Source organism: Podarcis gaigeae, assembly GCF_964106915.1.
Source record: "Podarcis gaigeae genome assembly, chromosome: 2".
NCBI classification, from domain to species: Eukaryota; Metazoa; Chordata; class Lepidosauria; order Squamata; family Lacertidae; genus Podarcis; species Podarcis gaigeae.
In genome coordinates, this window is record NC_139679.1 from 82,919,359 (window position 1) to 82,944,593 (window position 25,235).

The 25,235-nt window shown below is 42.5% G+C and overlaps 1 protein-coding gene and 1 long non-coding RNA gene across 5 annotated transcripts in view; one reads left to right on the forward strand and one right to left on the reverse strand.

Annotated features, from left to right (window-relative positions):
- Positions 1 to 22,793, forward strand: part of CACNA2D3 (calcium voltage-gated channel auxiliary subunit alpha2delta 3) — a 497,583-nt gene extending 474,790 nt beyond the window's left edge. For 3 of the 4 annotated variants that reach the window (XM_083726996.1, XM_083726997.1, XM_083726998.1), the window contains 3 exons: positions 20,856 to 20,968; positions 21,739 to 21,821; positions 22,348 to 22,793. In XM_083726996.1, the coding sequence (XP_083583122.1) occupies positions 20,856 to 20,968; positions 21,739 to 21,821; positions 22,348 to 22,440 (289 nt within the window). In that variant the 3' untranslated portion in view covers positions 22,441 to 22,793. Of the gene's footprint in view, positions 1 to 20,855; positions 20,969 to 21,738; positions 21,822 to 22,347 lie in introns of those variants that run through there. The other variant, XR_014561264.1, reaches the window with a different exon arrangement.
- Positions 8,927 to 13,282, reverse strand: LOC310838999. The gene is made up of 2 exons (XR_014561283.1): positions 12,945 to 13,282; positions 8,927 to 10,062 (listed from the first exon to the last, which is right to left on the reverse strand). It is a non-coding gene; the product is annotated as an uncharacterized lncRNA (long non-coding RNA).
- Positions 22,794 to 25,235: the final 2,442 nt, after the last annotated feature.

The following is a 25,235-nucleotide window of genomic DNA, read 5'->3' on the forward strand; positions in this document are numbered from 1 at the left end:
TTCCTGCAACACAACCTTTAGAGTCAGATCTTGATCCTATGAAGAAGAAAAATGAGCACATCTCACAGACCAGTTTTGGTAACATATGAACGTTCAGCCAAAAGGCCTAGATGGTACCAAGAAGGCTGGACGCTTTTGTGAGCTGTTGGGCAAGAGAGGCAGAGCAGGAAAATTCCCTGCACCAATTGGTGCGTTTCTACGGTGGTCTGACTGAGTGAGCAGGGCTTGATCCCTAGTTAAGGGACAAACTGCCTTCCCTCCAGCCTCTCTGTTTGCAGCAGCACTCTCCCTCCCTGCCTGTCTCCCAGCGTCCTTTGTTGTCGCCGCTAGAGATCCATCTAGGAATTTTTCCCATTCTGCATCTTGGATTGCAAATTGTTTTTTTGCCTGGTTCACACTGAATAGCAGGATGGAGTGCTAGATGGTATGCTGTGTTGTTTAAATAGGTTGATCTTCTTGATTTGGTCACTTTGGACATTTTAGGTACAGGAAAAGAAATAGCTTGGTTTAGCCTGGTGATGCCCTTTAGGCAGCTTTCAGGTGATGGGTCAGCCCTGAGGCTCACTTCCTGGACTCCGCAGTTCAGAAGGTGAGATAGGGGCCTCCTTTGAGGCCAAACTCCCTCATCCACCTGGGGTTCTGTGGTCCTGGGGGTGGTGACAAGATAAGGCCTCCCTTCTCACCTTCAGGCTGTGGCCTGGGAATCGGGGCAGGCTTGGAAGTCGTGCCCTAATTTCTTAGGCAAGGGCGGGTCGCCCAATGTCTACAGTTATACAGTTAAGTTAGTTTCCACCCCATAGTCGTCATCCTCTGCTGATTTCAATTTAAGGTCTAAATAAAAGTGGCCCAGTTCAACCCCATCTTATATGTCTGGCACTTTATTTGCCTATCAGGGTGCAAATGATTTATCCTCTTGTTTGTTGTAGTATTTTTGAAATCTGTAAAGGTAAAGGTAAAGGGACCCCTGACAATTAGGTCCAGTCGTGACTGACTCTGGGGTTGCAGCGCTCATCTCACTTTACTGGCCAAGGGAGCCGGCGTACAGCTTCCAGGTTATGTGGCCAGCATGACTAAGCCACTTCTGGCGAACCAGAGCAGCGCAGGGAAGCACCGTTTACCTTCCCACCGGAGTGGTAACTATTTATCTACTTGCACTTTAACGTGCTTTCGAACTGCTAGGTTGGCAGGAGCAGGGACTGAGCAACGGGAGCTCACCCCATCATGGGGATTCGAACCACCGACCTTCTGATCGGCAAGTCCTAGGCTCTGTGGTTTAACCCACAGCGCCACCCATGTCCCTGTAGCATTAGTTAAATTTTAACAATGACATATTAAAAGATTGCACACAATGGAAATAAAGCAGGGCCACTAACTCATCTTTATGGTAGTTTTGGACAGAGAGGGGGACGATTAGGATATTGTTATTCCCAAATACATTCATGGTGAGGTTAGGAGTAGTCCTTGGACTTGCTCCCAGACCTCCATCCATCTTTTCAGCCTCCCCTTACCACATGCAGAAGATAATCTGAACCAGGGGGTCCCTCAATTATTTTCTGGAATGGAGTTGAGCATCCAGTCCAACTTCCTGTTTTGTGCAGGAAATCCATACCTTGAGCATCCTCAACAGACAGTTGTCCAGCTAGAAAACCTCCAGAGAGAAAGAGCAGACCTCCTATCAAAGTAACCAGTCCCATTGTTGCACTGCTCTTACCATCAAGACATTCAGCTGAAATCTACCCTCTCCCTGTAATTTGAGTCCATTGGATCTAGCCTTGTCTTCTGAGGGAGCAGAGAACACACCTCTTTGCCTTCTTCTCTCTGAGTGCCCTGCAGGTATTTGAAGAATGTATTTGGCATGGAATGTAGCAATAGCCTCCTGTGCTATTTGTTAACATATTAATAAGTAATATTCATTGGATAGTGGAAGAAAAGGTAGTATAAGGCGTTGAGCTGAGATGGAAGCTTGGTTATAGTTTTCCTAAAGTTATCTACATAGGATGAGGCAGAAAAGGGATTGGGGGTCCCAGTTACCCAATTCATATGATGGAGTAGGAAAAGAGCATCATGACATTTTTTGTGAACACTGGTACAGTATATAACTTTCAATTAATAAATAAATGTAACATCAAACCAGGGGAAGATGTGGAGAGGAAGGGTGATTTGGTAGTTTTACAATCCTGCTGGATTTAGGCGGAGAAAAAGAGCTTGAAGGAATTATCAAAGAGTTGAGATCTGGGATTGGTTAGAGGTTGATTGTAAACTGTTTGGTATGCAAAGGGAAGAAGATGTTTCTCCTGGCATCCAGGAGTCGCACAAGGTCTGTGGTCTGTTGACCAAAGATTGTACTGTGCTATCAGATTGTACTGAAGGAGATTGCTGTTGATCAGTTTCTTTGGGAGCTGAGATTTGAATTTGTGAAGTTCATCTGAGGACTCTGTTTGCCTGTGCTTTTTTTATATCTAAATAGCAGGGTCCTTAAAATGATTTGGCTTTAATATGATAGAGCACCAGTCTTAGGAGGAATCTATGTGGTGGCATTTGACATCCTTACACTTTTTTGTGATGGTGCGATTATAGGAGCAAAGCAGCAAATGCGTATTTCACAGAAATACAAGTTCACCACTCAAAAATTCAAACCAGCTATACTTGGAGCAAATTACAAGCTACTTCTTTCCAAATGCCATTAGCTGTTTTCCTGGACTATGGCTGCAATCCTAAACACACTTACTAGGAAGTAAGCCCCACTGAACACAGGGAGACTTACTTCTGAGTAAACAGTCATGGAACTGTTCTATGAATATATTTCAGCCCCAACTGTTTGCAGTTTGTAGCTCCGAGAGTGTAGAAACTCTATATACATCCTATGAGTCTTGGGAATAAATGGAATAAATATTGGGAATAAATAATTAACTAAGGTCCCATCTAAGCTTCTGTTTGTCCCATGATTCCAAGCTATGGGTGTGAGTGGTTTTTATTTTGTCCCACCGCTTTTTCTGGGAAAACCTGCTGTTTAATGTTGAATCAATCTGGTTTTTTGCAGATTGATGCTTGTTCCAATTTAGCAGTAAACAGCTGGTTTTCCCAGGGACATGGTCGGAGAAAACAAAAACCCCACCTCTCGGAACCATGACTTAAAATCATTTGAAATCACTGGATAAAGGGAAATGTTGATGGGCTCTTAGCAAGCCTAATGGCCAAACAAGATGTTATACGAAGAACAAAACTGAAAGCTCTCCATCACTTTCTCTTCTCTCTTCTGTGTAACGTCTAAAACAAACAGCCTATATAATTACAGTTGTACCCCGGATTACATACGCTTCAGGTTACATACACTTTAAGTTACAGACTCCGCTAACCCAGAAATAGTGCTTCAGATTAAGAACTTTGCTTCAGGATGAGAACAGAAATCGTGCTCCGGCGGTGCGGCAGCAGCAGGAGGCCCCATTAGCTAAAGTGGTGCTTCAGGTTAAGAACAGTTTCAGGTTAAGTACGGACCTCCAGAACGAATTAAGTACTTAACCCGAGGTACCACTGTATGTTGCATGCTTTCCTGGCCCCGTGTTGTATCATTGGTTCACAAGAACAGGGAAACACGTCGTGTGATGTCATTACAATTTCCATTCAACAGCATAAAATGAAAGAATAGGGTTACAAAAGTAGAGTTACAAGAGTAGAGTTACATGTGCCTATTATGATGTATACCTTGGCCATGGGTTGCTGACATTTATTGTAAGACAACACCCAGAAAGAAACCCAGCCCAGAACTTTAAGATGGGATATTGTACACCTTAAAGGTGTGAGCACAGTCAGTGCCTCTGATTTGCATCAGTGATAAACCTTTTGTACTAAAGTTACTGCAGCATGCTCTGCCAAATTGCTGTAAAATGTTAACTTTCACTTCAGTTCCCTATGGGAGAGGAAAATTATATACCCTTTGCATATATTGTTTACTTGTAAACATATCAGCTAACCACATTAAAATTAGCACCCATTTAGGTTCGTTCTGTTTGATTTTCCTCATATATAAAGTCGGATCTTGACAGGTATCACACAGTATAATGCTATAATACCATATGGGTTGGGTGGGGAAGAAACCCTCCTTAAGTGGAAATGTTTGATTGCCATGATTGTGGACCCCTTATATAGCCTAGGAGCCACTGGAAAGGAGAGCGGAGATCGAGGAAACCGCACTCCTCCCTTCTCCCTTCAGCCCAATTGCCACAACCTCGATTGCTTCCCCTTGTTGTCAACCTAGTATCTATAACTGGGAATGCCAGGATTTGAACCTAGGCCCACCTACTTCCCAAGTGACACTGAGCAATGATTCCTTCTCTATGTAATCGTTACACCATTATATGTAAGAAACATAATTTTTGTAAGCTAAGCCCTGACTACGTTCAGATGGTAAGTTAAGAACTCGCTTTTTATACAGGCCACCAGCATAGACAGGGTGCATCTAGTTGTTTACAGCTCTGAGTACAGTGGTACTTTGGGTTAAGTACTTAATTCATTCTGGAGGTCTGTGCATTACCTGAAACTGTTCTTAACCTGAAGCACCACTTTAGCTAATGGGGCCTACCGCTGCTGCCGCACCGCCGCCACGCAATTTCTGTTCTCATCCTGAAGCTAAGTTCTTAACCCGAGGTAATATTTATGGGTTAGCGGAGTCTGTAACCTGAAGCGTATGTAACCGGAAGCGTATGTAACCTGAGGTACCACTGTATCAGTCCAACTCTGCAAAACACCATCTCCTGGCCAAAACTGGTTCTGTATCCAGACCCTGAGAGCCTGGTGTGGCACCACAGCAATTTTTGGTGCTTGGAATGGCTCTCTTGGTCCACTATTTTCCAGTGGGAACTTTGGGTGATACCCAACATTATATGGGTATATTTCCTCTTCCTCTTCTCCTCCCTGCAGCTCCTCCCCCAGCCTTCTTCTAAAGCAGATTTGATGTGTGTGAGAGAGGCTGCCAGTGGGAAAGAAAAAGAAAGCGTAGGGATGGGCAAATCTGTCTGTTTTCTGTTCTTAAGTTCAGTTCACTACTTTTCTGCATCACTTTGCTATTTTCTTTTAATGCCCTCACAAAAATCATCACCATTTTAGTGAGCATTTTCCCTAATATATACATTTTAATGCAATTTGCAATTTTGCCTCATTTATTAGAAGCCGTTTCACCTAATGCAATGCATTTTTGTGTTATTTTCACTAATATATGCACTTTTGTGACAGTGTACAAAGTTGCATATTCTTAGGGGAAACTATTTTTAGTTGGAGAATTGTATAGCAAAATTTGGAGAAGTGTGAATTTTGGAGGACAGCTGCATTTTGGTTTGTGCATTGTTTCAGAAAGTGCAAATTTCTGGGTCCATGTTAAAATGTGATCTAAATCAAAATTCTCTCCCATTTCATTTATTTATTTATTTATTTATTTATAAAATTTGCACACCACCTTTCATCCAAATATCTCAAGGTTCACAGCATAAAAATTAATCTCCCATCACTAGGAATAGGAAGTCCAATTCTGTTGGGGTATCTGCTTCCCTAGCAGATGGGTGTAACTGGATATCATCATTGTACTTTGTTATTAACTCATTTTTAGTTCAGAAAACAGTTGTTTGGAAGCTATGACAGAGGGGAAGATTCATATTCCCCACCAGGAAAAAAAAATTAGAATATGGATCTCATAATGTATAAGTTGCAATCACTGAATAATATATCCAAGGAGTTTCTGCAAGATGCTAGAAATGTGTGATAGCAAAGGATTTTCTCTGGATATTTTAACACTCACCAAGGATAGATGGGAATTAATAAATATTTTGTACCTTATAAAAATGCACAGCTTTAATATAGGTGAAATGAAACATGTTTCCCATCATCTTTTAAACTTGTTTGATTTGGGCACTTTGAAAGCATTCTATACAGTATCTCTCTTATCTTAAAGCTTATTTATGATCTTCAATTTCAAGTGTGCAACAGAACATCTCAATGTCAAGAAGACATCTGCTTGTCACTTTTTCATCTGAGATTGCCTGATGAGTTGTCAAAACTGTACAAATCTATATGTGTTGGCTCTGATCCTCCTTTTATCTGTTTACTTTGGAAAGGTTTCATCAATGCTAGAGACTTAAATGAGCTTTGCAGATCAAAGGAGGCCCAAAAAATTCTTGAATGCATTTGTACTTAATATATAAATAAGAATTTGAAACATGACAGATTCTTTAAAGGAGCGTTTTGTAAACTTACAAAAAAAATCCTTTTCTAATTTGTTTTGGGGTGGGTAAATGAAAGTTTTTCTTAATAGCGATAACTCTTTGTATTAAAAACCATTTCAAGTCCTTTCAGCCAGCCACCTCTCAGCATAACATAGTGTCGCATGCCACCCCAATCTCTGAGTGGCGTGAGATTCCAGGGATTCTGAGCGCTTACCTTTACAACCCACCTACCCCCAGACTTATAACAACAGCAATGTCTAGTTTGAAATGCTCATACAGTGATATAAAAGCAAATATTTGTTATTAAAGTTTCGGAACCTGTTTCATGCCTGGTCTGACTTTCTGTTCATCTCACCCATTATCGTCCACTCTGAGTGACAGGGTTTCTGTCTTTCACATCACCTTCTTGCTGGAAAGCTACATGCCCCACCCACCTAAAATAAAAAATAAAATAAATGATCACTGTGCTTTTCCATTCAAGCCAGTTCTTTTTCATGCAGATTAGTCAATGTGGGTTGAATGCAGACATAGCCATGTTCAGAGTCAGCACAAGTGTCATCACTTTCAATGAGCCTGCTATGAGTGGGAGCCAATGTTAGTCCTACTCCAAGTAGACCCATTGAAGTTACTGCATATGACTAACTTTGGCACCTTAATTTAAATGGATCTGCTTTGAGTAGGACTTGGCACTTTCCCTGCAGAAATCCACTCTTTACCGTTACATCAGAGCAAACAGCAACCTGCAGAAAACCTGAATTGCTGTTTGCTCCAATTCAGCAGTAAAGATAAGGTTTTCCTGGGGAAACCGGCAGGGAGAGAAAGAGAAGCACTCAGACATGGACCAGGAAAACGTGGAGCTGTTCCTAGATAGCATGGGGCACAAGGTAAGGGTGGATGAGCCATACTGATTTCATGAGAACTTAGTAAATAAGCATCCTTAGGATTGCAGCCAAATACTTATGAGGAGTTGATCACCAACCGCTAGACCATTCCAACATCTCAGATTCCATTGCATGAACATTATGTCAGTATATTTGAGTAGAATCAGCTTGCCAATTTAATGTTAGCAGTGGAAGAGAGAACCTGTTGAAGGGATAAACTGTGTCAACATTTCCACAGTTTCCTTTCTGTGGGGAGGAATAATAATAATAATAATGATGATGATGTATTATTTATACCCCGCCCATCTGGCTAGGTTTCCCCAGCCACTCTGGGCGTCTTCCAACAGAACACTAAAATACAATAACCTATTATAAACATTAAAAGCTTCCCTAAACAGAGCTGCCTTCAGATGTCTTCTAAAAGTCTGGTAGTTGTTTTCCTCTTTGACATCTGGTGGGAGGGCGTTCCACAGGGCAGGTGCCACTACCGAGAAGGCCCTCTGCCTGGTTCCCTGTAACTTCGCTTCTAGCAGCGAGGGAACCACTGCATGTGCATTGCAAAGATTTGCTTTGGCAGGGCGTGTTTCTTCTCTCAAACAGGGTTGTTGTTTTTAACTTTGCAATGCTAGTTTCTTTCTGGTGATTTTGTGCCTTGATAGACTGTGCAAAGACAGACCTTTACCTAGGAGATGTTATCATCTCCGCCTTCTCCAACCTTGTCATTTGTGAACTTCTAGGACCATAAGTGCAGTGACAGGAAGGGCTGTGTGCAGAGTTCCTAGATGAACCCAGATTGAATTGCGTCCAAGCCCAAATGAATTTGGACCCAGCTTGTACTTGGACTTGCCCAACACCAGCCCCCCACTTCCTCCTGCCTTCCCTAACCAACTTTTATTTACAAAAGGGGCAGGGTGACCAGTGGCAAGTGTGGTTCTCTGGTGGAGCCAGGACAGTCCTTACTCTGGGCCAGGGTAAACTATTATGAATCAGGAAGCCTGAGAAACTACAAATCGCAGGAAATGGCTGTGCTGACCTAGAGCATGCTCAGTAACATCTGGCTCAGTGAAGAAGAAACCTGGATGCCTTCTCTTGGCTACAGGGAGCCCTTCCCACAACCAGTCCCCCCAAGTCTTCACAAGGTCCTCTTTGACTAAAGGGTGGCAGGGAGTACTGGAGACAATTTTCCATGTTTGGTTTTTCCGAGCTTTCGCAGAAATGGCTTGGAAAGACCCAAAGTTTTTTCCAAGGAGATTATGAAAAAGCTTGGAAAAACTGAATGCTTTCTGAAGCTAGCAGAGGGGATCTCACCCATGACTAGACCTTTTCTTCCCCCATCCACAATCTGGGACTGACTATATTTCTTCTTGTAAAATACTAATAACAAGGCATTGCTGAAAAGTCCAAGGAATGACTTTCCACTTGTAACATACCGCAGAAAAAGTTAAACCTAATGATTATAGTTTACATAGGGAGGGGATCATTTTAAACACAAGGAGACTTTTATTGTCATAATATTTTCAGTTAAGTCACTAGAAATATATGGGAGGAATTGTTTGTGTTAAGAAAATTGATTAAAACTGGAATAGAAATACATTTCAGCCAACTTTAAAAAGTTAGATATTCCTGTGAATCAGCCCTTATTTAGGTAAGGATTTGTTTTAGTGAATAATAAATCTTTGCAGTTGATTAGCAATGTTTGATTGATGAAAAGCAAGAATGCAGCATTCTCTGCCATCTGCAGTGATCTTGGTGCTGCATGTCAGAGAATGTGAGGTTTAAGTAATCGTAGAATATACCTTCAGCACTGGGGAAAACTCAAAAGTGGTTCACAAGTCAGAGGAAATGTTTTTATTGCATACACAGCACCAAACAATATATTAATGTGGCTGTGGAAAATAAAATTTATTCACTGTTTTGTTCTGCTGTTTTATTAGTGTTCCAACTTACTTGAAGAAGTGCCTTTCCCGTAGTTTATGACAGAGACAGAGGCCCTTCTCATAGAAACACCAGTGTGGATGGTAAAGGAGATTGTGAATGCAAGAGGAAGCTTTCTTAGTGGTGGCACCCCATTCCTGGAACTCCCTCCTGGGGAGATCAGGGAGGATGAGGTAGCATTCTTGTTCCTCCAGGCCTTTGCAAGTGGTTAGGTATATTTCTGTACTATAGGTTTTATAACTTCCATTTTAATTATTTGATGTGGTTTACTGGGTTTTATGTTGTTAGTTGCCTTAGGCACCCTTTGGAGAAGATGGGTGGGCTATTGTTGTTGTTGTTGCTGCTGCTGCTACTGTTATTTACATACTGCTTAATGCCCAGATAGGCTTTTAAGCAGTTTGCAAAGTAAAACACCAGTTTCAGAAACATTAAAATATAAACATCCACCATTAAAATGCACAATACAACAATCCTATTGAAGCATTACTGCTGTTGAAACAGGAGATTCAGTTTGAAAGATTAAGGGATATAAATTTAATGAATAATAAACAAATGATAACTCTTATTTCCTGCGTAGAATAGGAGTTGTTACACTAAATTATACAGGGAGATTAAAACTAATTCCCTGAGTCCAAGGTTCTTTCCCCACTGTCCATGTGTGATTTAGAACTGAAGGGCGGTATAGAAGCAAGCTTATTACTCTTTGACCATGAACATATTGTTGGGAGTGGGGGCTTCCCACACAAACCTTGAGCCCCTGTCAGTAGAGCACATGGAAAATGTTCAGCCCATGTTGGTTTGTTGTGTCTGTTGTTGTTGCTGCTGCTGCTGTTGTGGCTGCTGCTGCTGTTGACGGGGAGGGGGAGAGTGCAGCAGGAGATGTTTCTGATCACCAGTTATTTTGGGTCAGAAGCTGAGCATTTGCACAACGGCAAAGAACCTCTCCTACTCTGCCAACTTTCCCATCTCCAGTCGTCCTCCTTTAGGTGCTGCATTGGAGGGATGCATGTGAAGATCTGCTTTCCTGTATTATCCTGGAAAAGGAAAGGCAAAGTGTGAGATCTTATAGGAGCAATTCCTGTTATAATCTGGAATGCTTCAGTCCTGCTCTCTGCACACTATAATATAAAACTTAAGACAGTTTAGCAATCGTTTTTCAAGAGAAACAATGGTCCCCATATCACTGGAGGGGGTGTGTTCAGTTGTTCTCTCTATGTGTAGGCTCTGCAGGGAAGAATGCCATGGAACTGCACTCAGTGGCTGCACCCTTACATTGTCACACCTTGGTGGCCTGCCTTCTCACATCCATGTGTTCAGCACCACACCACATATACCTTACACTTGTTGGCACACTGCACAATCAGGAAACCCAATCACATAGGGTGCCCAATCCAACAGAATATCTATGCATCTACAGCATACATTGCAGATGTTTCATTGGATGTGCTGCGAGCAGGGTGGACTTCAGAAGCAAGGCCAATAAACACAGTTCACACAACTTGCACATGGCGGGGATGACTGAATGGACCTAGATGCACAAATGCTTCAGACAATGTCTGACCTAAAGATTTATCTTTTCATGTATCTAAATCTAAGGTTCACTGAGCGGTAGCTACTGGAATACATATTATTATTTTAAATTGTCCCAAAATGTTCCATTCTCTATTTCATCTACTATTCAAAATCCTGAGCAGCCTAATTTATGACGGCAATATAGATGTTACACTCATTCATGGTTTCTTTTCTTTTTAAAAAATGGATATGAGAGAAATGTGAGTTAGAAGTATAGCCAGCAGCCTGGAAAACACATTACAGGACTTGGAAACCAGAACAACAGATATCTGCATGTTGAACAGTTGAAGTTTGTTCCACTCCATTAGGGTTTGGTTTATGCAACTGACAATTATGTGAGTAACAGATATTTGAGTATAGGCTGTACATCATTTTCCATTTACGACATCCTGATGTGTGTGTGTGCATGTGTGTTTTCTTTTTTAAACTTAAACCAACAATAGGAAAAATCAAAATGTGACAGCTATGAAATGAGATCCCATAGTAACCACTAAAGAATGCAAGCTAAAATAGAATGCCTGAAAGTTAGCTGCCTATCTTGGCCCCCGTAGGAAAAGGCCTTTGTTTTAACAGGTGCCCAGCACCTATAGCACCTAAGGAAGTCAATGAGCCCTGCAGTTTCCCAGCCACTGTGGCCATCTAGAAGCCTGCTTTGGGCTACCCACAAGGCCTACAGTCCCTATCGGGCTTTTGTTTTTTTTAATAGCAGACTCGGCCTTCCTGTCCCCACAGCAGTGTGATCGCACACATTTTGAAACACACATATCCCTTGGGTTCGTGATATTGGCTGACTGGTTCTTTGGATCCTGATCCTCTGAAAATGAACTCATGCCCTGGGGGTAAAAAGCTTCATCGTTGATTTTGCAGGTTTAAATTGTTTAATCGGGATTGAAGTTAGATTCTTGATGCCCCTGCCATTTTTTCCAACTGAAGTCACAATCCAGAAATCTGTGCAACTGACTTGGCATACATAGCAAGAGGCCTTCAGGTGTCCCTGAAATAAACAGGCCCTTCTCACGTCCACACGTGTTTGGTCATAATGCCTGGCTTATTGATAATCATAAACCTAAAATGTTTTCTGACTGCTGTTGCTTGATTGTGCTGTATTTCCAGTGTGATATGCCATCCTGGCCTAAAGGGTACATATCATGGGTGGGCAAACTAAGGCCCGGGGGCCGGATCCCGCCCATTCGCCTTCTGACGTGGACGGTCCAGGAATCAGCGTGTTTTACACAAGTAGAATGTGTCCTTTTATTTAAAATGCATCCCTAGGTTATTTGTGGGGCCTGCCTTGTGTGTTTACATGAGTAGAATGTGTGCTTTTATTTAAAATGCATTTTTGGGTTATTTGTGGGCCATAGGAATTCGTTCATTTCCCCCCACAAAATATAGTCTCGCCCCCCACAAAGTCTCAGGGACAGTAGACCGGCCCCCTGCTGTCCAAGGGCCCTCCATCTCCCTCAGCCTGCCATAATGAAAGGCACCTGCACAAGTACACTTCTAAATATAAAGGCGGCATTTGTGGTCTGTGGGTATGTGTGTCCAAAAAAGGAGGGATTCTCCAATCAGAGAAAAGGCTCACATGACCAAGGGCGTAGCTTATCAAAATGTACAGGTATTCGACTATTTCCAAAATAAACTTTTCAGCAAAACCAGTTGTTGGCCAGTGGTTTTTTTGTTTTTTGTTTTTTTGTTTTTGATGCTTTTAAAAATGGTTCTCTTTATGCCCTCCCTCATCACCTCTCTGCACATCAAATGATCAGTCTGAGGACCAGCAAGGGGAGGCTTTGCGTCCTGATCAGGGTGCTGGGCTCCATATGCCCCAGCAATGTGTCTAAATTAGTAGTAGTAGTAGTAGTAGTAGTAGTAGTAGTAGTAGTAGTAGTAATACACTGCCCATCTGGCTTGATTTCCCCAGAATGTTAAAAACACGATAAAACATCAAACATTAAAAACTTCCCCTAAACTTTAAATTTGTTTTCTTTTTGCCACCATTACCACCAAAATCAGTGGCCTCTCGGGGTGGTTCTTCACCGGGACAGGGAGGATTAGGGTCCTGAACATAACCCTGTGCTAATGAATGGGCTGCTAGCAATCTAGTATTTGTTTTTTCTTTCTTTTGAGTGATTTATCTCCCCCTTCCTTCCACATTGCTTTTTATGAAGAAAATTGAAGTCTTTGAGGCCTTTTTTTGTTTTCAGGAAGTTTTCCGCACAGGAAATACTTTGGTTTAAATTCAGCAGTAGTTCAAACAAGTGGAGATAATTAAGAAGGGTCTTGAATTATGGCTTCAAAAGAAAAGGTTCCTTGCATGCTGCTGCTATCTATTGTGGCATTACCTTACCTCAAATGGCAGTTGGCGATGATGCTGACGACGACAGTGTTGTAAAAGGCAACGGCTCAAATTCTTGATTTACGTCACTTCACTTCAAAAGAGCTCTCTTGTTTAAACATGAAACATTCACCATAAATATTTCAACATTAGACCTTCATTTGATTTTTAGACCAGTTGTTGAGCTCAATAAAAGAAACCTTTATCTTCCCCTGAGCTGCAGCTCCCATATCGCTAGTGACATAAATGTCACCTTAGCTGCAGGTGATACAGAACACACTGTCCTTGAAATCCTGAGGGTACCTTAAAATCCAAGATTCGAAGAATCCTTTGAAAGCAGAGCACTTTTTAATGCAAGGTTTTGTGGGGTTTTTTTTGTGTGTGTGTGTGTGTGCCTGTGTGTGTGTGTTTATATATATAAAAAAGTTCCCTTGCAGCCATTGCAATGAGATCCCTTCTGCTTTTCATTTTTCTCCTGTATTTTTACAAGCTTCACCAAAGTTGCAACTGTATTTGTTGACTGCATAGAGCCAATGTAATCCATAGTTAGGTTGCTTGCCTTAGGTTCAAATTAGAGCTTACTGTCAGTGGATCTGGGTGCCACTGTCTCATCTTCGCTGAAAATGGAAACAAAAGATTAGAAAATAACTTTACCTGCCCTAAAAATCAAAGAATTGAGGGTAGGCCATAAGTATGAACCTTTCTAAATGATTTGAAAAGACTGGTTTCCCCACAACCTAGTTTTAGTCTAATTTAGTTCATGCTGCAGCCACAAAAATGCATTTTTCTTTTTAAACCAGCTTGAACAAGGGTTATGGCTTTGGGAGACCACCAGGCACCATCGCTTCTCCAATCCCTTTCCTTTAATAGTAGGTTTCTTTGTAGGCATCTGTAGATTGCTCAGAGCACCTTCCAGGTGTTAGCCAAAGCCACTATGCAGGTAGGGCATTAAGAAGAATGATTGTGGCCTATATTTCTCTTCCCCTTTGCCTCTGCTTTATCGCCTAAGGAGTGCTGTTACGAGGGCACAGTGAGAAGGCAGAATTTCATCAGGTGCAGCTTGATGGCTCAGAGTGCCTTCCATCAGCTTAGGCACTATCAGAACAGAGATGACTTGGCTACAGTAATCTATCTTCTGGTAACCTATTGAATGGACTGCACTCTTGTGAAGCACTGTACATGGGGCTGTCTTTGGAAATTATTTAGAGGCTTTAATTAATGCAGAATGCAACTGCCTGATGGTCAATAGGTTAAAGTTAAGCAATCGTATAACACCAATTCTATTACAATTCAAAGTGCTGGTTTTGACCTTTGAAGCTGTTTATGGCTCAGGACCCCGGTACCTTCCGGAATGCCTCTTAGCTCTTCTTCTGAGGCCTGTCTCCAAGTTCCACCTCTGAGGCAGTCTCGGAGGGTAGTGACAAGGGCCTTTTCAGTGGTGGCTCATGTTATGTGGAATGCTTTCCCCTGCGAGGTCTGCCTGGCCGATTCAGTGCCTTTGTTTTGGTGCCAGTTCCTCCCCACCCAGACTTTTGATAGACAAAGGCGATGTTGGTTTGTTATTAGTGTGCTGCTAAGCTCGCTATGGCTGTTGTGGGAATTGTTTCACTTTGTTTTTATGGCATAATGGGTGGGATTCACTTAATGTGTCCTGTCAGCACAAGCAATGGGGCTTTCCTCCTCTCTTCCCCCTGCGCCCTCCCCACACTCCCAAAACTGGCTAAGGGTGTTAGAATAACCCCCACAGCAGTGCCGTGGGGAGGAGAAGAGAGCATCATTCCATCTGGCAGGCTTCAGAGCTTGCACTAATGATGTGTGTGTTGTAAGTCACTTGGAGACATTTGGGTAATAACCAACTAGCTGCTACTACAGCGGTACCTCAGGTTAAGTACTTAATTCATTCCGGAAGTCCGTTCTTAATCTGAAACTGTTCTTAACCTGAAGCACCACTTTAGCTAATGGGGCCTCCCGCTGCTGCCGCACCGCCGGAGCACAATTTCTATTCTCATCCTGAAGCAAAGTTCTTAACCTGAAGCACTATTTCTGGGTTAGCGGAGTCTGTAACCTGAAGCCTATGTAACCTGAAGCGTATGTAACCCGAGGTACCACTGTACTACAATTCCACCACAATGGTGCAGCGATGCAGAAAGCCACACTAGAAAAAACTACCGTATTTTTTGCCCCATTAGACGCACCGCCCCATAGGACGCACCTAGTTTTTATGGGGGGGAAATAAAGAAAAAAATTATTTTCCCCCCAGGCGCGGGGCTGGTGCGGGGAAAGCCCGAGCTTCCCCCGACCCCAGCCCCCAGAACAGCCTGCTATCCGCAAGCCTAGGGAGCCGCGTCGTCTCCACAGGCTTGCAGAGAGCTGTGTGAAGCCAGGGCGCGCTCTTCAGCGCGCCCCAGACTTCGGAATGCAGGCAGCTCTGCGCGACCCTTCGGAGCCCAGCACGAAGCCGCGCCAGGCTCAGAAGGGTCGCGCAGAGCTGAGCGACACCCGGGAGCACGGGCAGCTCTGCGCGACCCTTCGGAGACCGGCAAGGCTTCGCGTGGAGCTGAGCGACGCCCGGGAGCGCAGGCAGCTCTGCCCAACCCTTCGGAGCCCGCGCGTCTTGGAGCCAGTCTCCCAAGGGTTGCGCAGAGCTTCCTGAAGCCTGGAGAGCGAGAGGGGTCAGTGCGCACCCACCCCTCTCGCTCTCCAGGCTTCAGCGAAAGCCTGCATTCGCCCCATAGGACGCACACACATTTCCCCTTCATTTTTGGAGGGAGAAAAGTGCGTCCTATAGGGCGAAAAATACGGTATTTCATTTCACATGGCTCTGGACTCTTTTAAGGACCCAGCGTTGGTAGCCATGAGTGTTGTCATTGAGGAGTCCAGTCATGCCCAGAAACTAGAACTCCCAGTTCCAGTCCGTGGGTTTCACCCTTTATAGTAAAAACATGCGTTTGAGAACTTGCCTGAATTGCATCAGAAAGCATACCATGTGGCATATCTCAGTAATTTTTTCCCAGGCATCATAACTGTTTGAAGTCAATCTACTGAATGGGAAACCCATTGCATATTTGTGAATAATGTGACCTGCTGTTCTACCGAGCAGAAAGGCAGCATAAATTCCTCTGATGAATTGCACATCAGAGATTACAGACAGAGCACTACTCCAGCCACGTCTTTCATCCTCATCTGACAGTGACAACCTAATCCTTTGCTTATGACCCAGCGTGGAACTGCCTGGGCGTTTATACAAATTCACCATTGCAGCTTTGTGTCGAGATTAGGCTCTGGGAATGGAGAAGCAGCCAAGACTTTGTTAAATTATGCACACATGAAAACTTTGTGATAAGAGCGACTTGAGGAAATCAAAAAAGTTTTATCTGCAGTTTCTACAGACAGCACGTGGTCTGTGTGTGGCCTATTTATTGTACACAGAGAGCTTTGTCATAGTAGGATGGGGTAGCCCTGAAAGGACTTGAAAATGGTTCAGCTCTGATGCTAATGACCTGCCAGCCCAGTTCTAGAAATCCGATCCATTCTAGTCCATGGAGTGCTAACTGAGGTCAGCTGGAGCCAATGAAGGTTACCTGATCTCCAGAGGTATAATGTTTGAAGCTTGTATAGCAGTATGGGAAGATTTATTTTAGTGAAACATATGAGAGGTCGGAAGAGGTGAGATGTTGTTTTTGTGATGACAATGCTTATTATCTGTTTCTAAATGTACCTTGAAGCTGGACTGGTTTCTTTGGCTCTCTCTGGGATGGTTTCTTCTTCATAGTGTGTTGTCAGCTGAATTGAAACTTGCTGTGAATGCGAGGAGTCAGTACATGAATGTGTTACCTCAATCAGTTCTTGGTGGATTAGGGAGGGGGAGGCGTTCATGTGGGTCTTTGCATTAAATGCTGTATTGTTCCAAATAGGGACGTAGCCATTAATTCTTTGGCTGTTGGGTATCTGGCTGGGGAAATACATGATCTGGCAAGGTGTTTAGTAGCAAGGTGCCCTGTTTTCCTGCTGGTTTTGTGTTGTTTTCGCCTGCAGTTAAAACCTGCACACATAGGTGAGCTCTCTTTGAAAACCAAGAACTTGCTGAAAGTGAGTTCCTTGCTACAATTGCCAGAAATCCTTCCCCTTTAACAATAACATCTAATAATGCACACTTAACTGCCACCTTAAAGCCTGGTTCTTTTTTATGCTGGCTCCGTGAGGTAGGTGAAGCTCTAGGGAAGGCTTTAATGTTTTCTAGCACGAAAGCTACTACAGTACATCCTCAGCATGCACGATGTGAGACTGTGTGTCAGCCCACCAATGTCTGTCATGTTACATTTCCTCCCATGCTTTGAATGTCCTCTGGCAGCATTTCCATGCGTGGGGCAGTCTGCACAATACCGTACTGTAGTCAGACCTCAACATGGCAGCCCTCCCCACACCAAACCCTCTTTTTAAAAAAATCCCATGAGCGATTCAAGGCAAACAGCAATTGTGTCAACACTACAGAGTATCTCCTTTCAGGCTTCTCCTAAGCTAATTTTACACATACAATCCCTATATAATATTGCACAACATGTAGGATTTGGGTTGTTTCAGTTCTTGAAATGGATAAACGTGAATTGCATTTTATTCCCCTCGAGACCCGATATATTTATAACTTTCTGAGATAGCACCGTATGTAAAAATGTAGCTGTTATTTTCTGTGAAAGAATTTTCCTCCTTTTTCCTTTTTATTGGCCCCTTCTCTCCCACACACAAAGCCACAGATGCTCCGCTGCAGTGATGTCAGCCTCCCTACATGGTCCAGCTGCTTGGAGGTTTCTGTAGAAAGTTCAAACCCTGTGTGTGAGAGATACTGTAAAATGTACATTGTGTTTATCATCACAAAGCTCTCATACTACAGATAGGGGTAAGTGTAACTTTAATGGAGGTTCCGTAGGTTTGAAGAATACTAAGCAGCATTTAATCTTTCTGTTGACGATACTTTAATTGCAGACTTCCCAGTTGTTTCATTCCCAGAAGTGGTTCAAAGACGCCGTCCTCCCTTTCACGTCTGCCCCCTCCCCGCCCCCATCATCTGTGATTTTTGGAAAAAGCAGAGCATTTTCTTAGTAAGACAATATGTATTTTAAGTAGAGACGTCTGAGTGGAAATATGCTTTTGTCCACATCTACACATGGTCAAGTCCTCACTTAACTTCAGACATTCCCTGCCAGACCACCAAACTGAAAACATCTATTCTGGATTTGGTGGCAATACATGTCACAGCATGTTATACTGAACTGATGTAAAGATTAGCATAGAGGTTGACCACAGTTACCACTGCGGGGAGATAGGAGAACACTGGGATGCGCCTCTCTTGACAGGGCAAGAGTAGACTTTTATAGGAGCCTTTTGAAATCAGATGTAATTTCTAAGCTCCTGATATTTCTACATCATGCATGAGCAGTTCTTTCAATGCTTAATTTCTCTCCCCCCCCCCCCCCGATACTGTTATCTATGGATTAATTTAAAAAACTTTGTTGACTTACATTTTTAAAATGTAACTGCATTAGATTCAATCTCTCGAGTAAGACTGTGTGATAAATTCAACTCTTCAAGTATAGATAAAAGATTATTGTTCTTGATTAAATGTCTATATAAAAACACTGTGCTGAAAGTGCATTGCTCTACAAATGGGCAACTCACAGGATCCGTACCAGCCACAAAGGGAGTTAAACAAGGTTGTATCCTAGCTCCCGCACTGTTTAATTTATATATAAATGATATCATCCAGAGTTTAACATCTCCGAAGTATTACACCCCTAAATTGGCCACAAAAGCCATCTCTACATTATTATACACAGATGATGCGGTACTTCTATCTCAAACAAACGTGGGCCTAAAAAGATTGATGAAGGCATTCTCAGGATACTCCCAAAGAGAACAGCTGGCTGTGAAATACAAGAAACCTAAAGTCATGGTATTTTCAAGAAACTATAGGGCCCATAGATGGTATATGGATAATCAGTTGATCAAACAAGTCTTTAAATACCTCAGCCTTATTTTTCAGTCATTAGGGTCATGGGGAGCACATCATAATTATGCAAAGGAAAAAGCATCTCAAATAGCCATAATTTTGACAGCTTTTTTCGTAGAAAAGGTGGCAAGCACATACCCTCAGCACTTGAAGTGTTTAAAGCTAAATCTCTAGCAGTATTAGTATATGGAGCTCAGATTTGGACAGGCGCTCACCTTGGGTCTACAGAAGCTGTTCAGTCTAAGTTCCTAAGGCAATTATTTTCTGTTCCATCCTATGTTCCAAATGCTTCATTGCACTTGGGGGCAAATCTGTTGAATTACAGATTTGGTGTAGGACATTTAATTATTGGTTTCGGCTAAATTTAAACCCCACTGGTCTACTACCTTTAGTATCGCAAGATTGTCATGAGAGCACTTGGACTAAAATTGTCAACCAAAAGTTTACTTTTCTGGTTTATCACAACAGTTATTAATACTTTGCTTCAGTAAAACAAATAATTTAATTTGACCGTGCCTATATGATATTGAGTGACAGAATAATTTGGCCACGATTAGGAAATTTTGTCCATGGTATGATTATTTTCCATTTTGACACATTGGCGCCCTATTTGCAATATTTGCAAAATTTAACAATTCCAGAATACAGATGCGCTTTCACATATGCAAGACTGAATATTACACACACACACACACACACACACACCCTGCCCATCTGGCTGTGTTTCCCCAGCCACTCTGGGTGGCTCCCCACAGAATTAAAAGCACAATAGAACATCAAACATTAAAAACTTCCCTAAACAGGGCTGCCTTCAGATGTCTTCTAAAAGTCAGATAGTTGTTTATGTCCTCAGTGGCGTAGCGTGGGTTGTCAGCACCCGGCGCAAGGCAAGTAATTTGCGCCCCCTAACCCATGGATTTGCGCCCCCTAACCCGTGGATTTGCGCACCCTAACCCCCAGATGTTGCGCCCAGTGCGGCCGGCCCCCCCTGCACCCCCACACTTCGCCACTGTATTTCCTTGACATCTGATGGGAGGGCGTTCCACAGGGCAGGCGCCATTACCATCGGCTGTACTCTTTGTCGGGTCACTCAACCATTGCTACTGTGTCCTTTCTTCTAGCAGATCAAGATAATCAGGTGACAGCAAAAACTGCAACAATTTTAGCAGAGGCAATTAGAATAAGATCTGTCATTCATGTAAACCTCCAAAATGTATTTTGTATAGTTAAGTTTTTACCTCTATCTTCAGTACATTTTATTTTATTTTATTGCCATGGCTAGTGGCTGCTGCAAATAAAGATTCCTCTGATCTGACTTTAAAAAATATATACTTTCTGCTATCTTCTGTTAATAATGGTCATAAGTGACACATTGCATGTACCTCAGTATTATTTACACTGACTGGCAATGGCTGTTCTGTCCAGAGTTGCAGACAGGGGGCAATTTACCTGGAGATGCCAGGGATTGAACCTGTGACCTTTTGCAGGCAAAGCAGATGCTCTGCCACTGAGCTTCCAGTAGTGAAGAAAGCCTTAAATTTTTATTGGTACCTTAGAAATCAAGGCTGGAATTCTGTGTACAGTGGTACCTCAGGTTACATACGCTTCAGGTTACAGACTCCGCTAACCCAGAAATAGTACCTCAGGTTAAGAACTTTACCTCAGGATGAGAACAGAAATCGCGCAGCGGTAGTGGGAGGCCCCATTAGCTAAAGTGGTGCTTCAGGTTAAGAACAGTTTCAGGTTAAGAATGGACCTCTGGAACGAATTAAGTACTTAACCCGAGGTACCACTGTACACACAACGGGTAGTAAGCATTTTTGAACACAGTAGGGCTTTCTTCTGAGTAAACATACATGTGCAGGATTGTTTCCTCTGTGATTTTTTGGCTGATATTTCAATTGACTCTATTTTCACAGGTCCTTCGTTATCCAGCAAATTCAAAACAGCAATCTCTTCATGGTAGTAGTAAGTAATGAATGTGACTGCGAGTCTGTTTTGCCAATTACCATGGAACCAATAGAAATAAGGTATATCCTTTTACTTGACGCAGGCACGACCTCAGACAAGCAAGGCAAATATGAACTTTTTAGTAAAGTGTTCAAATTAAATTGGTTTGCTAATTGATTGCATATAACCTCCCTGCCCCCACGCAAATGCAATTCCATCACCAAGAAAGCCAAATCTTGAGCACTTGTGAATTCAACAATAGCAGGTTTGCCACAGCCATAGTCTCTCTGCAGCAGTGGCAAGCTTGGGGCTGTGGCCAGTGCTCTTGGTCAGCACTTGCCTCAGTGATGCTCTTGGTAAGACAAGCAAGTCCAGAATGCAAAAAAAAGGTAAATGAGAGAGATTATAAAACTATACAGTACCTTTATTTGATGTATTTATTTTATATTTTCTATGTAGCAGAAGTGATGAGGTTTCATTTGATAGCATGCTAGATTAGATAATCTATTTTAATAGTAGGGTACTGGGAAGGGTGGCAAATCTGATAGTCCAGTTGGTTTACCTTATCTGGGTTTTGCTTTGTGGATTTCAGGACACACCTCTGCACCAAACAGGAGTGCCAGCTTGGCCCCAAGACTATGGGCCATGGGTGCCATGCCACATGCATGGCCCTGGCACTGAAATATGTGGGTGCCTGGGCACCTGGGGCCCCAGGGAGTTGGCACCTGTGGGGAGGTGGTACTGCAAGTAGATGCTCCTGTTTTGTGACAGGCATTGGACTAGAGGGGTTTGAGTGTTTCTTTGAGCTTGATAAATCCTGATTTTTAAGGCATATCCTTAACTTCTGAGAACATAATGAATCCCTAAAATGTGAACGCTTAAAATCCCACAAGATTAGAAGACGTCCAGAGTCTTGCCATGGATTTCATCCTGAGGTATGTGTTTTAGTTTACATTGAAAAGGTGTCTTAAGAATGAGCGGAAGTGTATTTGTTCCTTTTCTGCATCTCCCACTGCCTTTGTTTTCTGCTAGGGTGCTTCATCGTTATCACAGACTCGGTATACACAAGAAGGACTTTCCCATATTTCTTTCTTAAACAGGGGTGGTTAAGCCCCCATTTAGGGGCCTGATCTGGCTCCCCAAGCAAATTTTTCTCACCCCATTCAATGATTTTGGTGGCAGGGGTCCAAAAAGAAAAGAGAGTGTGCTGGGGTGTGCAGAGCCTAATGCCTTGGTGGTTATTCATATTTCTTCCTTCCCCTGTTACCATATTAGTCATTTGGTGAGCGAAGAGGGGACCATGTGCTTCCTGTCTTTGCCTGTGGACAGATCTACACTCATGGTTTCTAACCTTAAAAAGGGTTAAGGAAAGCTGTAAGGGTCACATTCCACTTAGCTTAGAACATTAATTGTAACACTCTGCTTTTCTCCCACTTTACCTATTGTGGGTTTGTTTTTCAGGAGAATGCCAGAGAATGTGGTGGTGTTTTAGGCCTGAGTGCTAGGCCTGCTCTTCTTGTGCTTCCTCTGCTTCTGGCCGTTTTCTCAAGGTGACACTGACTGAGAAGCAATCACTTGGCATGCTAAACAATACATGGATAAACTGTGAACTGAGAAAAGGTGCAACTTAGAAGACATGAAACTATAGTCAAAACATCAGCATTTCATGATTTTAAATGGTGGGATGATATAAACTCTCCAAATTATGTAAAAAAAGAGAGAGAGAGAGGGAGAGATTTATCTTTTTTTGGTGCATCATGCAAAGATGGATTTGCCATACAATAGTCACAATTCATCAAGAACAGGACTTCAGTAGATAGAAACAGATGGTCATTATTTTCTGCTTTGTTCCATGGAAAATGGTTTGAAACTGTGTACTTTTTAAATAAAGTATATTAAAATCACAATTTTCTAGCAGGTGTTTGATTTAACCTAGCCATGAAGCAAGCCCCTGTGCAAAAGATTGTATTTTACCCCTCCAAAACATTTTACACGGGTGAAAACAGGGAGGCACAGTGAACCTATAAGCTTACTAATAACCCTGAATATGTGAAGACTCCTTTCAGCCTGATTCAGAACTGACTGGGGGAAATAGACTAACCTTTACACACACACACACACACACACACACACACACACACACAGTTAATGCTGATTTCTTTTTTTCTTAATTCTAAATCAGACTAGTGGATGTTTGCCCATTTTTAATTTGACAGTGTGTCTGATTTTGAGACAGTACAGCAGCAAATGTAAAAATATTGAGCTTTAGAATACAGGTATTGGGGGAATGATCAGCCTTCCTGCCACTTTGATTAAACGTAATATGCCACACTGTCATTTTCTTGTCATTTTCATCAACACTGTGTCTTCACTGATGTGTTCTAGATAAAACTGTTTGCAATTTATGATAAATGATGCAAACTCTAACAGGTAGAGCTATCTGATCAACCAGAGTTCTTCATTTAAATTAAGCCCTGCTGGAAACCATATTATTTAGAAATGTCACAAGACTATCATTGCTTAAATCTATATGTGTGATTCAGTCATTTTTCTTGGCATGTGCTTAACAAAGCATGGTTAGGGAATCACTCACATTCAGCTGCAAGATTTTTGTATTTATTCACAGTTATTCCTCATATCTGAATAGCAAAAACTAGGGCTGTTACAATCCGGCACAAGTAAATGAGGCTTAAGGCCAGACCCAAAATCTAATAAAGTGTGCTAGATGTATCAGCTTGTGCTGCAAAGAAGACTTTAGAGACTCCTGCCAGCCCTCGAGTTTACAGCTGTGCTGTCTTCTGTCTCTCTTTTCTTTTTCTCTTTTTTGCATCTGTGTCACTTAGAACTCTCAATCCATGGCCTCCTTTCAATTCTGCCAATGTGTCCTGAACAGGTGGCTGCCTGAGGCAGATTGATTCAAAGGAAGCAGTAACTGTTTCATTGTGTAAGCAACTATAAAGGACCATTTCCCCCTCAGAACTGAAACCCTGCAGGCCGTGGGCATTTTTACGCCCTTCTGATTTGGAGATCAAGGTGGAAGACCGAGCATTTGTAGTTGTTTTGCTTATATCTCTCCTAAAGGAACTCTTTGTGCCTTTGCTCATGATTCTTTGTTATGCAGCTTGTTCCTGTGCATACTTACTCAGACTTAAGCCCCACTGACTTCAAATGGGATTTGCTTTCCCAAGCAAGTATACATAGGAGCATGGACGGCATTTATTAAGGCTTTAACATGTCACAAAACTTATTTTTGCTCAAGGAAGTAACACAACATATCCCCCACCCCCATTCACCCTTGTTACATTTGGCTTTTTCTAGTTTCTAGCAGAAACATCTTTGGATTATCTTTGCCAACTGCAGAAATACAACATACGTATTTATTTATTTACTGCAAAAAAAGGTTCAGCATCGAGGATGGATAGGGAAATAGAACTATAACCACACACTGCATCTAAATGAAACAAACTTATTTTATAGGTCTGCATACTGTATATTATAGGGTTTGACAGTGCTTTTTCTATTTAAAAAAATGTTTAGGGGTACTCTCATTTTCCTTCTCACATTGAAATACTGGCCCTCAGTGAGTCCAGATTCACAAAATGCTTAGGGGTATGTGTACCCCTGCGCCCCCCCAGAAAAAAGGACTGGGGTTTGATATGAACTTACTTTCAGGATAGCAACCATTTAACTTCTTCTGTCTCTTATTTTATTTGCTCACACAATTCACAAGTTGAACAAAAAGGGCCCTGAGCACATATGGCCTATATGAGGTGTAGAATAGTGGGTAGACATGGCAGACGACACAGCGATGTCTCCAAAACAGCTCTTTATTTTGTAAGCTGGAACAGCAAACTGAACAGCAAACAGCTCAGCCGGCCTGCTTTTATAGGCAGCCGGCTGTCAACATTGTAGCAACAACAACCCAGAGTTTCCCGCCTAAAATAACTGACGTGGACCTGAGTGAAAACTATCTACAGACCTGAGTGAAAACTATCTACAGTATCCCCCTGCTGGCCCAGGGGGAACTTCACTACATAACACCCCTCCCCACCGAGATAAGGCGTTAGTTACAATCGTAATGGTTTCCTTATATACAGCATTACACGTAATGGTTCAATTAGGCACAAAAGCATATCGGTTACATTTCCCATACTTAGACCAACAGTGATACCTGTCCAACAACATAGTCCTTTAAATAAGTTGGGCGCTTGGAAACTCTGCCAGACCGCCGGGGACTGGTAGCCAAGTCCGGAGGGCCACACAGTTCTTGCTGAGGCTGTGGTGTGACCCTAGATGGCGTTCAAACCAAATTCCCTGGATCTGCTGCTGTGGGTGGAGCCTCCGCAAGT